Below are 15,131 nucleotides of genomic sequence, written 5' to 3'. Positions count from 1 at the left end.
CTGACCACAAGGCCCCTCCTCAGCTCTTCGCAGGGTGGACACCCCCGGTCTCAGCTGTTGGTGCTCACCTTTTTCCTGTCCAAACGAATTCCCTTGGCGATCTCGCCAGTACTACGACTCTGAACACCACCTGCAAGCTGATGGTTGCCGGATTTCTCTCCCCTCCACTCCAGACTCACATTCCACAGTCCCTTCTTCTCATTTCCACTTGGACACTGAATCTGCGTCTCGGGCTCAGCGCGCTCCCAAGCAAGCTCCTGAACTCCCCTCCAGACCTGTCCCAATGCAGTTTCCTCCGGCTCCGATAATGGCACCTCTGCCCTCTGGCAGCTCTGCCCCACGTCTTAGAATCGTCTTGACTCTATAATAGTCTTTCTCACTCTACATCAAAGCCATCAGAAAATCCCATTGGTTTCACCTTCCAAATGCATCCAGGATCTGAACCTGCTCCTGGCTTCCACTGCACCGGGGTCATCTGCTGCCTGGGGTGCTGCGAGAGCCCCCTTGGTGCTCCCTTGCATCTGCCCTTGCAGAGGAAGCTTCCCTCTGGGCTTCAGGGCCTGAAAGAGGGCCACGTGTGAGGCCTTGACCAGAGGACTGGGCACTAGATTGGACAAGCCACGTGCTCGTCCACCACTGCTACTACCTGCTCCTGGTTGACTGGAGCTGTGGGCACACGAGGGCCTGACACCCAGGACCTCCTCTAGTCCTCCTGTGGTCACAGGTTTTGACACATTGACACTGGAGAACAGAAAAAAAAAAAAAAAGGTGGAGAGTGCCTGGGAGTCCTGGACAGCTCCCTTTCCTGGGAGATGCTGAGTGCCCAGGGCCCTTCCTCAGGCCCCATCTGTGCCAGGGACAGCACAGGACCCACCATTCCTGCCCACCAGGGCTTGAATAATGACCCCCTCAGGAACACTCCAGGGGACTCTGCTTGGAGCTGCAGCAAGCTGTGCCCCTCCCTTGCAATCCTCATCTGGACTCGAACTGTCAGGGGTTCATCGAACTCCTGGGGAGGGGCGTCCTCAGCCTCCTTGTGCTGCCAATCAATCTGGTGTACTGAAGCCAGACCTCACCTGGACAGCTCCTCCAGTTTGGACTTGGCGTAGTCCAGGCTGTTGCGCTCGACGTGCTCGTGAGGCGTGTGGGCCAGGAGCTCGTGGAGGGTCAGGATGTACCTGGGGATCTGCAGGCAGGTGGGAGAGGTGAGGGTGGAGAAAGAGCCAGGGAGACAGGCCGGGGAGCAAGGCCGGGGCAGATGAGGAGAGAGAGGGAGAGGGAGAGGGAGAGAGAGGGAGAGGGAGAGAGAGAGGGAGAGGGAGAGAGAGAGAGAAAGTCGGAGAGAGAGATGGAGAGAGAGAAAGAGGGAGAGAGAAAGAAAGAGGAGGGGGAGAGAGAGAGGGAGAGAAAGTGGGAGAGATAGAGGGGGAGAGAGAAAGGGAGAGAGAGAGAAAGAGAGAGAGAGGGAGGGGGGAGAGAGAGGAGAGGGAGAGAGAGAGGAGAGAGGGAGAGGGAGAGGGAGAGAATGAGAGGGGGGAGAGGGAGAGAGAGAGTGAAAAGGAGAGAGGAAGAGAGAGAGAGAGAGCAAGAGTAGGGGTGGGGGTGGGGGAAGAGAGTGAGACAGAGACGGAGGTAGTGGGAGAGAAAGAGAATGTTTCTTTCAGCCCAGAGGACTTCCCTGAGCAGAACGGGGAAGGAGACAGGCTGCTCTTTGGTCACAGACTCTAACGTGGAGGGTCTTTCAGGGTCTTGTCTAGGGCTCTTCTCTGGCTGAGGGTGGGTTGGAGTGCTTAGGAGCCAGGAGGGAAAGGTGGGGTGCACAGGCCCTCAGTCAGCTTGCTCTGCACCCGGCATCACCCAGCTGGTTCTAACCACCTTTCCTGCCCTCTCTGGCAGCCCAGAGCTGGGGCGTACTAAGCCCTGTGCCAACACTGCCACGGCCCCGCCCCCACGTCTGCCTCCCCGCCCCCCGACTGCCCAGGTCCCGCCCCCACTTTCCTGGCCCCGCCCCCACGCCTGCCTCCCCGTCTTTCCCCAGCCCGCCCGCGCAGGGCCGGCTGCCACCTGGAACATGGGGTAGGTGAGGAAGGTCTCGAGCGTCCTCTCCTCGCAGTCTGGCTTGGCCTCGTAGTGCTTCAGCAGCTTGTCAAAGTCGCGGTTCTGCTTGCAGTGGGCCAGGATCTGCAGGCTGTACTGGTGGTTTCGGACGAACTCTTGGTAGATGTTCAGCATGGGCAGCAGGATATCAAACAGGTCGGCTGAAAGGACGGGCGGGGCGGTCCGTGGTGGCCGAGGCAGCTTGCTGGGGACAGCACGCCCGAGGCCCCGAGCTCCCTCAGCTACACCCAGAGAGACCAGGGGCCAGGTTCAGCTTCCCCACCCGAGACATCCCTGCTCTTGGGGATGACTCCAGCACACTGCCCTATACACTGCCGGTAGGTGGGCCCCCGTCACTGCGACCATATTAGAATCACAGACCCTTAGAGACAGGGCCCTGTCTAGTCTGACATTTGCGATGGGAGTGTCAGAGACAGGAGGCGGAGTGGGCACTGTGGAATGCTGGTGCCACCTGGATGCCCCCATCCGCCAGGAGTGCTGGTGGCCGATGGCTCTAAGCTGGGTCCCTCTCTACGCATTGCTCTCAGCTGGAGGAGGCTGCCTTGCCTGGGCTGCCCACCCCCCTGTCCCCTGCCCCCACTTCAATTCAAGACATCAGCATGAGGCCACTCCTCCTCCAGCGCTTCCTGCGGGTCAGCCAAGGCTCCGTTTCAGTTGCATAGCCACCTAGTTCCTCCCTCTGCCTGTCCCTGTGCCCTGTGATGTGATGGCCTAGGACACTCCTCAAGAGGCCTCCCTCCCTCCTGGAGTCTCCATCCTGAGAAAGAATATCTGAGGTCACAGGGCAAGTCAGCAGCTGGCCTGGAGCTGGGTCTCCTGATCACCACCACCCCAGCCCCCACTCTGCCATTCCAGGGCTTTTCTACCATGTGACACACGGGTCTCTGCTCCTTTGTCCATGTGTCATTGTCCCAGCAGGGCTTCCTGGCTCTGTGCCATCTAGTTCACTGGGCATTTGGCAGGGCCCTGGGTAGGGCTTGTGGCTCTAGTTCCGTTTTGAGCTTCCTGGGTAGATAACCTGCCTTTCCAGTGCCCCCAAGTTCTGACGAATCTCCTCAAATCTCTGCCCTTCACCTTGAATAGGCTGGGTTGGAGTCATGTGAAACGCCTTTATCTTTTTTTTTTTTTTTGATGGAGTCTTGCTCTGTTGCCCAGGCTGGAGTGCAATAGTGGTCCTGGCTCACTGCAACCTCTGCCTATGTTCAAGCGATTCTCCCACCTCAGCCTCCCAAGCACCTGGGACTACAGGTATGGACCACCACTCCCAGTTAATTTTTGAGTTGTTGTGTTTTTTTCTTTTTTTGCCACGGAGTTTCGCTCTTGTTACCCAGGCTGGAGTGCAATGGCGCGATCTTGAACCTGCAACCTCTGCCTCCTGGGTTCAGGCAATTCTCCTGCCTCAGCCTCCTGAGTAGCTGGGATTACAGGCACGCGCCACCGTGTCCAGCTAATTTTTTGTATTTTTAGTAGAGATGGGGTTTCACCACGTTGACCAGGATGGTCTCAATCTGTTGACCTCGTGATCCACCCGCCTCGGCCTCCCAAAGTGCTGGGATTACAGGCGTGAGCCATGGCGCCCGGCTGAGTTGTGTTTTTTACAGAGATGGAGTTTCACTGTGTTGGCCAGGCTGGCCTTGAACTCCTGACCTCAAGTGATCTGCCTGCCCTGGCCTCCCAAAGTGCTGGGATTACAGGCCACTGTGCCTGACCTTGAAACATCTTCTTTTTTTTTGAGATAGAGTCTCATTCTGTTGCCCAGGCTGGAGTGGAGTGCAATGGTGCAATCTCAGCTCACTGCAGCCTCCGCCTCCTGGGTTTAAGCGATTCTCCTGCCTCAACCTCCCAAGTAGCTAGGACTACAGGTATGTACCACCATACTTGGCTAATTTTTGTAATTTTAGTAGAGACAGGGTTTCACCATGTTGGCCAGGCTGGTCTCGAACTCCTGACCTCAGGTGATCTGCCTGCCTCAGCCTCCCACAGTGCTGGGATTACAGGTGTGAGTCACCGCACCTGGCCTAAAAGTCTTCTTACAAGCCTCATTTAAGAAAGAAAACATGCTTTCCTTGTAATCAACTCTAAATGGGAGCTCATGTGATGGGTGACCGCCCACCTGATGGACAGTGTCTTCAACAATACAACTGCAGATGCAGACCCCATCTTTCTAAGGACACTTCTGATTCTGACGCTAGAGAAAGGGTCTTTGACTTGAGAAAAACAATAGTGCCTACCTCCCCTTGAGAAGCCTCCATGCATGAGGGGAGGCGAGCTCTGTAGAGCCTGAGAGGGAAGCTCTGGAGAGCGGAGCCTGGGCCTGCTTTGTGCCCTCCACCTATGCAGCCTTTGCTGTTCCTTTACTTCCCTAAGCCATTTTCTTTTCTTTTCTTTCTTTTTTTTTTTTGAGACGGCGTTTCGCTCTTGTTACCCAGGCTGGAGTGCAATGGCGCGATCTCGGCTCACCGCAACCCTCCTGGGTTCAGGCAATTTTCCTACCTCAGCCTTCCGAGTAGCTGGGACTAGAGGCACGTACCACCACAGCCAGCTAATTTTTGTATTTTTAGTAGAGACGGGGTTTCACCATGTTGACCAGGATGGTCTCGATCTCTTGACCTCATGATCCACCTGCCTCGGCCTCCCAAAGTGCTGGGATTATAGGCGTGAGCCACTGCGCCTGGCCCCCTAAGCCGTTTTCTTTGCCTTCGTAGTGGAGGTGACACCAATACTCACCTTGATCTACCAAATTAAGAAAGTGAAAAAAAAAAAAGACATTTGCTTCAGGTTGAGGGTGAAATGCAGGAGGTTCTTCTGTCTATTGCTTGTGAAACGTAGCAGTGCAGCCATCTTAGAAAACAACTGGATGGTTTGTGTGAAGCAAGAGACTTTTACATGTTTGCATTCCGTGTTTTAGCAGTTCTGCTCATTGGAAACCTATCCCAAGGAAATAATCTCTAACATGGAAAAAATTTCTTATGAAGAGATGATTATTTCTAATAAAAAAAATTGGAAGGCTCTTAAGAGCCAACTGTGGCAGATGATTGGATAAATGACAGTGCCTTCATGGGCACTGGAGTATTACACAGTGATCAAAAAGCATGCTTTTGGCAGGAGAAAATGCTTATGTGATAATGCTAAATAAGAAAAAAAAACAACACACTAAGATACAAATTCTATATTCAGTATGTTTGCAATTATGTAAAGTAGAAAAAAACCCAGAATCTATGCATAGAAAAAAATTGGAAGAAAACACACCAACGTGTTTATAGTGGTTATCTTTGGGAAGCAGAACTATGCTTGATATTTTTAAACATTTTTACTTTTATGGGTTCTCGATTTTTCTGAAATGGATGTGTATACATTCCTTATAAAAGGGGAACGTGGATAGGAAACTAAAAATATATCATTTCCTCTTAGAAATACAGCGTTTGCCAACTTGTCTTTTCTTTTCTGCCCCCCACCCCCCAAGGGATTCTGCAGGTTTTAAAGAGTGACACAATTATGCGCTAGAGGCACAGAACTGCCCCAGCCTTTTGGGGTGGCCCCTGGAGGGGGATTTCTCCGGGGGCCTCGGTGAGGGGTGGCTACTCACCCAGGACCAGCGTGGGCCAGCTGGAGATGCGAGCCTTCAGTCCTTGGTAAAAGATCTGATGCAAAAACATGATGGTTTCACTGAAAGAGAAAACACAGGGTCACCTCTGTCCAGGGACTTCCTGCTCCTCCAGAGGCCACTGTCCCCAAACCTCCTGGGACTTCAGCAACAAACCCTTTTCTCACGTGAGACCTTATGTGAAAACCACATGGGGAGGATGGATGATAGAATCTGGGGTCCTGGTGCTAAATGAGAATGCAGGCCCCTTGTTAAAGAATTACTAAGCATTTCCAGATGGTGACAGCAGAGCAAGAAATCAAGCCCAAGCTCGTCTATGAATGAGGTGGTGTACCCACGGGGCCTGTGGAGGGCAGGGAGCTGCTCTGGCCGGTGGCCTCTGTGTGTCCTCAAGTCTCACCTGCTGGGCCCCACACCCCCTCCACCAAGGTATCTTGGAGGAACGAATGTTGAACACAAGTAAAAGCTACAGATCAACATGAGAAGAGCTGGAGTTGGGATTAGCACAGAGAGGGACTCAAATCTGCCTGATGCCCTTTCCCGGCTGTGAGACCCTCAATAAGATACCTAAGGTCTCCCAACTTCTAGTCCTTCTTTGTAAAATATGAAGGTGAAATGAAGAAGCCCCTGCAAGCAATGGGACAATTCGAGTGCCCAGCGCACGCCAGGCGCTCAGCAAACGCTAGTTCCCCAACACCTGGCAACCACCCCCATCTTTTGGAATCAAAGTCAGAGAAGCCGAAAGACCCAGAGGCCCCCTACTTGTAAAGCCCCTGCTTTGTCACCACACAATGAGATGAACACGTGTTCTCGGCAGATTAGCGCGGGCTGGGTGCAGGCAGCCACAGTTGCTGGGTCCTCCTCCACACCCACTTTCCCACCCACTGCTCCCCAAGCAGCTGGTCCCAGAACACAGCCTGGGTGCCTCCTCTCCCAGGACAAGCTGTGAGGACACAGAGAACTCCAGAGAGAGCCGGCTTGTGCTGCTTTCTGCAGGCACCCCCATTCCTTCCTACCCAGCCATGTGGTCCCCCTCCTTCCCATCCTACCCTCTTGCAGACCTGGGGGCTTCCCCCAGGTGCCACCTAGGTTCTTTGTGATACCCTCCATTTGTAGATAGGGAAACTGAGGCCCGGAGAGGGAGAGTGAGGACCCGCAGAATCAGGGACAGCCCTGAGCCTTTGGGCTGGCCTCTCTCTCTGGAATGTTCTCTTGTCTTTCTTTGGCGGTCTTCTCCTGGGTGTGCTCTGGGCTCCCTCCTGCCTCTTCTGTTCCTTTAGTGTTTTGTTTGGCTGTTTGAGGCACCTAATGTTTCCCACCTTGGGGTGCTGCCCTTCTCCCAGTAGTTTGTGCTCTGAGGCAGCCCTCCCCCATCTCACTGTCTGAGCACGAGAGCAGTGGGTGGAAGACATCTGGTAAGCACACAGAGATGCTCCAACATCGAGGTTCAGGGGTAGGGCACAGGGCCCAGTGGATGGAGGGGCTCAGAAGTCAGAGGCTCAGGACCCCAGAGGGATGAGAAATGTCCTGCGCGTGCCTGGTCTGCAGAGAAACAGGTAGGATGGGGAGAAAGGAGCTGTGAGAGGGATAGTGAGAGAGAGAAAGGGGTGAAGGAGGTGAGGGAGAGATAATGGAACAGAACAAAACGTGTCCAGCTAAAGGGCGAAAAACTAGCGACCCCATGCCACAGAATATACAGAACGAAAGGAAAACTGATCTTAAAGACTGAAACCAGTGCAAACTTAGCAATCCAGGCAGAGAAGCCTTTGAGCTCTCAATTCTGAGTGTGGATCCCACCATTGTGAACTGTCCATCATCTCCCTAAAGTCCCAAGAGAAAGAAAGAGAAATTGTTCTCTCTCTCAGGCACCGCCTTTGGGCGTGGCAATACCTTACGACCCTTGGCAAGTCTGGTTTCTCTGGCTCTAACACCCAAATGAGTTTGTTGAATGGATAAATATGTTCCAATGTTAAGAACTTTGGGAGTCCACATGTGAAGAATGTCCAATAGCAAGAGATCAACCCAGGGGTGCATGAGAGTGTACAGAGGGCAGAACGTCTGCCTTGAGGTGGGAGGCATGGGGGTCAGGTCAGGGAACTTGCAGGGTTCTTGAGAGAGCCATATTAGCAGCTGTCCCCAATCCATTTGGCACCAGGGGCTGGTTTTGTGGAAGACAATCTTTCCACAGATAGATGGTGGGGAGGGGGTGCGCTGGGGGATGGTTTCGGGATGATTCAAGTGCATTACATTTATTGTGCACTTTATTCTATTATCATTATTATTATTTTTGAGGCAGAGTCTTGCTCTGTCACCCAGACTGCAGTACAATGGCACAATCTTGGCTCACTACAATCTTCTCCTTCCGGGTTTAAGCAATCCTGCAGCCTCCGCCTCCTGAGTGGCTGGGATTACAGGTGCACACCAGTAGGTCAGGCTAATTTGTGTATTTTTTAGTAGAGATAGGGTTTCACCATGTTGGCCAAGCTAGTTTCAAACTCCTGGCCTCAAGTGATCCACCTGCCTCAGCCTTCCAAAGTGCTGGATTACAGGCATGAACCACCATGCCCAGCCTACTTTTATTATTATTACAATATATAATGAAATAATTATGCAAGTCACTGTAATGTAGAATCAATGGGAGCCTTGAGCTTGTTTCCTGCGACTAGAGGGTCCCATCTGGGGATGATGGGGGACAGTGACAGATCATCAGGAATTAGATTTTCAAAATGAGCATGCAATCTAGTGCAATCTAGATCCCTCACATGCACAGCTGACAACAGGGTTTGTGCTCCTATGAGAATCTAATGCCGGGGCTGATTGACAGGAGGCGGAGCTCAGGTGGTGATATGAGCAATGGGAGTGGCTACAAATACAGATGAAGCTCAGCCCACTCACCTGCTGCTCACCTCCTGCTGTGTGGTTCATATTCCAACGGGCCACAGTCCAGTGTTACTCTGTGGCCTGGGGGTTAGGGACCCCTGAGATATAGGATCTTGACATATATCTAGATCCTTCTAGATAACTCTGAGTACTACCATGGTAAGACTTAGGAAACCCATTCCCAGACAGCTTCAGCACAGCAGACAACTGTTCAGGATGGACCAGGGAGGAAATGAACCTTCTTATATCCCAGTACTGCACATGCCTGTGTAGCAGCATATCACGAACATCAAAAGATAGAATTATATAAATGTGTAGCAGCATATCAGGAACATCATAAGCTAGAATTATATAAATATAGTTGATGAAGCCTCCATTTCTAAAGTGAAATTTAAAGAATTTCACTTGTAATTCCACTACACAGAAATTACTATCATTGCCCATCCAACTAAAAAAAAAAATCTCATTTTGACTTGATTTGCTTAAAAAATCAAATTATCAATGGGTTGGTTGAACATTTTTCTTATATATTGGCCATTTGTATTTCTTTTTTAAAAATTGTCTAGTTCATTGCTATTGTCTCTCTTATTAATTTTAAATAACTCTCTAGATTAAGTCTATAGTCTGACGTCTGTGTTGCCGACATCTTTGCTCAGCTATCTGCCTGTTGATTTTGCGTCTGGTGTTATTCTGACGTTTTTCCTGTTTTCCTTGTAAGGGGGACCATTTTCTTTCTGCTTGGCTTGGAAAATCATGTCTTTCCTCAACCTAGGCTGCTTACACACTCACGTATATATTATCTTGTTTCATTTTTACATGTAAACACTTGACTATTGTTTGCTTTGGTGTACAGTATGAATGAAGGAGAGAGACGTAGCCTTTGTCTCAGTTTTGTTAGCCAATTGTCAAGTCTGTTAATCAACTATAGCAGCTGTTTGCAAGGCTGGTTTTTCACAGTTACTGAATTCTTCCCAGGCAAGGTGGCTCATGCCTGTAATCTCAGCATTCTGGGAGGCCGAGGCAGGTGGATCACTTAAGTCTGGTCACTATAGGGAGACCCCATCTCTACAAAATATTTAAAAAATTAGCTAGGCATGGTGGTACGCACCAGTGGTCCCAACTACTCAGGAGGCTGAGAGGGTAGCTTGAGCCCAGGAGGCAGAAGTTGGCAGTGAGCTGAGATTGCATCACTACACTCCAGCCTGTGCAACAGAGGGAAGCCCTGTCTCAAAAAAAAAAAAAAAAATCTAATATATGCTTAAGTCTCTTTCTGGACTTTCTATTTTATTTTGTTGATCTTGGATTCATCTTAGGCTATTTTCCATGACTATATAATATACTTATAAGCCTTTATATTTTAATTACAGGTAGGGAATTCTTTTATTGTTGCTTTTTTTAGAACGTCATCTGTTTGTATGCATTTATTCCTCCAATTGAATGTTAAAATCATTTTGCTAGGCTGCACTTCGATTGGCATTAGAGTAAATGAAATTTACAGTTTTGGGTGGAATGACATCTTTACAACACACACCTTTTCACCCAGGATGCTGGTGCGTCTCTCTACTTTACTAGGTCTTTGCTGATGCCTCATCATGTGGGTCCTGTGTTTATTTCTAGATAGTTTGTGTTCTTGCTGCTATTTCTCATAGCATATTTCCTAAGTGGCTGCTGTAGACATAAGGAAAAGATACTGATTTTGCCTTTTTTTTTTTTTTGAGACAAGGTCTTGCTCTGTCCCCGAGACTGGACTGCAGTGGTATGATCTCGGCTCACTGCAGCCTCCACCTCCTGGGCTCAAGCGATCTTCCCACCTTATTCTCCTGAGAAGTTGGGACCACAGGTGTGCACCACCATGGCCTCCTAATTTTTAAGTTTTCTGTAGAGATGGGTTCTCCCTATGTTGCCCGGACTGGTCTTGAACTCCTGTGCTAAAGCAATCCTTCTGCCTCTTCTGGGATCACAGGCACGAGCCACTGTCCCCAGACTGATTTTGCCTATATTTTAACAACACGAACTCCTAATAGTTTTTAAAAGTTTTTCTGTTGACTCTGACCTCAGGTCTAGAGCTGGTTCTCTTTCTTCTCTTCTCATTAAATAGCAGCCTTTCCACCAGCCTCTCAGACAGAACCTGGGGGTCACCTGTCACCTCTTCCTCCTTCACCCCTATATCCACTCCATCAAAGTTGCTGATTCTGCCACCCCTGTCACCTCTGCCTTCACCATTGTCAGTGGGCCCCTAACTGGTCTATTGCTTCCACTCTTGCCCCTGGTCCACCCATTCTCCATAGAGTGGATTCATCTCTTAAAAATGGAATCTGATCAGGTGGAGTGGCCTTAACTTGGCCTTCAATGCCCTGCAGGAACTGCATCTATCTGTCTCATGGGTTACTCCCTCTTACCTATTTCCCTCTTATCCCTCTGGCCTTCTGTTCCCTGAATTTTCTTTCTTCTGCTTCAGGGCCTTTGCACAGGCCATTTCCTTTGCTCTCACTGCTTCTTTTACTGGCATAGCTCTTCTATTTATCAGAGCAAGAGTGAGAGCTAGGGCGTGAGAGAGTCTGTGCACACACAAATATGCCATTTTTGAAAGCAAGTTTTGGTAAAAAAAATTGGAAAGTTTTCCACTTTTTTTCCTATGTTCTGTAACAGTTTAAATAAAAATGATTGATTCTTTTAAAATGCCAAGGCTGGGCGCAGTGGCTCATGCCTGTAATCCCAGCACTTTGGGAGGCCGAGGCAGGCCTTGACCTCACGAGGTCAGGAGGTCGAGATCATCCTGGCCAACATGGTGAAACCCCGTCTCTACTAAAAATACAAAAATTAGCTGGGTGTGGTGGTGTGCGCCTGTAGTCCCAGCTGCTCGGGAGGCTGAGGCAGGAGAATCGCTTGAACCTGGGAGGCGGAGGTTGCAGTGAGCCAAGATCGCGCCACTGCACTCCAGCCTGGCACCTGGTGATAAAATGCCAAGTTTGTTGTGACTCTCTAAGGGGAATATACCATGCACCTCTCCCAAATCTACATGACCCTTTGAAGGTGGAATACCCAATATCTTGCAGAACTAGAGTTTCATTCATTCATTCAGCACTTAGTTATTGAGTAACTACTAGGTGTCAGGCACTCGGTCAGACAATGGTTTCCCTGCGTCTAACTCCAACAATGATAAAAACAGAAATAAGTCCCCATCAAGGCTGCTGGAGGCACAATTCTAGTGGGCACCATTCACAACCTAGTGTATGTCAGGGGTTGGCAAACCCTGGCAGCCCACGGGCCAAATCTAGCAAAGCCACTGTTTTTGTATGGCCTGAGAGCTTAGAGTAATTTTAAAATGGTTGCAAAAAAGAGAAAGTTTTATTGTAATATAGCCACACTGATTTGTTTTTGGATTATCTGTGACTGCTTGGTTGTAACAGAAATTGTATGTCCCACAAAGTCTAAAACATTTACTTTCTGGCTCATTACAGAAGAAAGTCCACCCGCCACTGTGCAATATGAATGGTGCCCCCAGAATCGTGCAGTGCACAGCTGGTGCAGCTGTAATCTGTGGCCCTGTCCCTGTCCCCACTCACGTTGAACAGTTAATATATTGGGAGACCTAGACACAAAAAGAAATCTTTATTTAAGTGTGACGCATGCTACAAAGGGAAGCATAGGGGCTCTGGGACAGCACGACCAGGGGACATAAGCCAATGGTGGCAAGGGATAAGGGGGTGGTCAGGGACATGGCATTCAAGGAAAGAGATGAAGATAGAGTAGGAAGTTGCTGTTGGAAGGAGAGTAGGGTGGGAAGAAGGTTCCAGCAAAAGAAGTGATCTGATTGCAGGACATGTTCATTCTGCCTGGTTCCTTCCCTGTGCCCAGAAAGGCACGACATGCCCAAGGCCAGTCCAAGGTAGATAGGGGTGGGCAGGAGCAGGATAGAACCAGGCCCCTTCACTCTTGCCCCAACACCCTGCCGGCTGCACGGTACCAGTCACTCATCATGGGTTCCAGGACCGCCCCTCTTCACTCTCCAGCCCATGTGGACAGGATGAATTGATTGTGGCATGCCCCCCTGCTGAGCCTCATCATTCTTTCAACTCAGGGCCCCAGGCAGCCAGTGCCACTCAGTCAGCACAGGCAGCAAGATACAAACCATCTGCCACTGGGACAGGATGCCTCTTGTCGCAGGCAACACCTGTGGTTCACAGCACACGGCGGTGGGCATGGTTTTTATTAAAGGGAAATAGCCCGTCTCTAAGCTTACTGTCTTGGCTGAACAAAGCCTGCTGCAAACGTTTAGTTCAAAGATCTTTCTCCCCCTATTTGACAAGTACACAATTAACACCCTCCCCAGCTCTGTAACATCCTTGATGAATCTGCCAACCTGGAGAGAGGCTTCTCTCTTCCCAAGGACCTTTTAAAAATGCGCTTCAGTAAATTAAATCACCAAATTAGCATCAGGTTTCTAATGTGGCTGTATATTTCAGCCTAAAAGCAAATCCAGGGAGAGCTATGTGTGGAAAAGCTTTCCAGCAAGTGGGCTGGCAGCTCCACCGTGGCTTATGACACAAAGACCTCTGTGCTGTGGTCTGAATCAGGAAAAGTGGATGAATCACGTCCTGGATGAGCCCCCACAGTGTGGACAACAAGTGGAAAGGCAGGGCTCACACACTAAAGGGAGTTCTCCAATACAGGGTGCATGCCCAGACCTGTGCTGTGATGACCCACCCTCATTAGAAGTAGGGACAAGGAAAACAGGTTGCTGGGGAGGACTCCAGCTCATTATTTAACAAGGCAGGAGGGGAAAGCTGAGGGCTTATCGTGAAATAGATCTAGGTTACCATTCCAGCCTGCCCTCACTCGCTGTGTGCTATTGAGCATTTCCTGCCACCTCTCTGATCCTGGCTCCAGCCTCATGGGTGTCTCTGAGGATCAGGAAGCAAGGAAGGCAAGTGCTGGCAGAGTGCCCACCACAATGCAGGTCCCACAAAGCACTGCTGTAATGTGGGAAGTGCAGTCCAGAAGTTTCGATCTTGCAAAGCGCTGAGTGGGGACTGTTCTAAGGTTCACGAAAAAATAATTCCAGCTGTTCCTTATGCTTGCAAAAAAGCATAGAGCTTAAGACAGTGAAGCCTGTGCTGCCCCCAAGTGACCATGTACAAGGTGAGGATGATCTGGGGGCGGTCATGTTCCAGCTTTTCCTACCCACCCTGACCCCTGGGGAAGGAAAGATTTCTGGCTTGCACCTGTTTGAGAGCAAGGGCCAGCCTCATCAGACTTGCAGCCATTGATATAACCACCAGGTCTTCTCACTTAATTTAGAACAATAGAGTAAATTACATTGACTAATTTTCAATATTGGACCAGCCTTGCATTCCTGGGATGGATTCCACTTGGTTAGGATGTATTACTCTTTTTATATATTGCTAGATTAACTTTGCTATTTTGTATCTATGCACATGAGGGATATTGGGCTGTAGCTGTCTTGTGATGTATTTGGTTTTGATATGAGGGTAGTGCTGACTTTGTAAAATGAGTCAGAAGTGTTCTTTCCATGTTATATTTGGTTTTGATTTCTTGCAGAGTGCATTATTATGGAGCGCTTGGGCCATGCTGGGCTCTGTGCTAAACACTTTACACTTTACCTGAAGTCCCTCCTTTGATCTTCCAATGACTGTAAGAGGCAGGTACCATTCCTGGGGCAGCCTTTTCTGATGACCTTTAGGGTGCATATTCTAGAGGTCTAGAGAATTGATCAGGCTGCTGCTCTTTTTCCTGGGATCAATAAGATTGCTAAGGTAGGCAAGAGTTGGCCTTGGGCCCCTTGTAAAGAAGGGGAAATGGGCAGCATCCTTGGGACAAAGAAGCGGCCACTTGGGAAGATGGGGATGGGTAAGGGAGTTTCCCAGGCTGAAGTCTGTGGAGGATGCGACTCATCTTTGTTCTAGGCAGGCATGGACACTGCCCAGGAGGCCCTAAGAGCATCACATTGATAGTGTCACTATTCAGAGCTGGAGGATCTTAAAGGGCATCTAATTAAACTTCTAAACCTCTTTGATGTTTCTGACAAAGGATTACTGTTCTGAATTCTTACTGTGATGGGGAGCTCATTACTTTTCTGAACTTCTGCCTCTGCGTCCACCAGCCTTCAGTTACCCAGCCCCCTACAAGGCACCAGGGAAGTGTGCTCAGATACACATTTGCCTCTGCTGGCAGGATGCGACCATGTGCTGGGTGGTCATGCCTGCTCAGGCTCTGGAGTCCCTCCGTGCACACTTAGCCTCTCCATCAGCCTCCGAGTCCCCTTCCACATGGGAGAGGGGCTGAGCTTCCTGAGACAGACCTGACCATGACAGTGTCTGCCTGAAATGTCTAATGCCTCTTTCCTGCCTCCAAGATCAAGTCTCACCTTAGGGCCTTCACACATGCTGTTCTCTCTACCTGGAAAGTCCTTTCCTCCTCCTTCCCCTGTACACTCTCTTGTGTCCTTAAAGACCACCTCCTCCAGGAAGCCTCTTTGGTGGTTCTCGCCACATTTCATGGTAAACAT

The 15,131-nt window shown here is 49.9% G+C and overlaps 1 protein-coding gene across 2 annotated transcripts in view; it reads right to left on the bottom strand.

Annotated features, from left to right (window-relative positions):
• Positions 1-15,131, bottom strand: part of RASGRF1 (Ras protein specific guanine nucleotide releasing factor 1) — a 131,839-nt gene that overhangs the window by 67,608 nt on the left and 49,100 nt on the right. For both annotated transcript variants that reach the window (XM_035304032.3, XM_002807181.7), the window contains exons 6-8: positions 5,705-5,784; positions 2,065-2,258; positions 1,077-1,186 (exon numbers count right to left, since the gene is read on the bottom strand). In XM_035304032.3, coding sequence (XP_035159923.1) covers positions 1,077-1,186; positions 2,065-2,258; positions 5,705-5,784 — 384 coding nt within the window. The remainder of the gene's footprint in view (positions 1-1,076; positions 1,187-2,064; positions 2,259-5,704; positions 5,785-15,131) is intronic.

The sequence above is a fragment of the Callithrix jacchus genome, chromosome 6, assembly GCF_049354715.1.
Source record: "Callithrix jacchus isolate 240 chromosome 6, calJac240_pri, whole genome shotgun sequence".
NCBI lineage: Eukaryota > Metazoa > Chordata > Mammalia > Primates > Cebidae > Callithrix > Callithrix jacchus.
The sequence above is the reverse complement of the archived record's forward strand: the minus strand, read 5'-3'. Positions and strand labels throughout refer to the sequence as shown.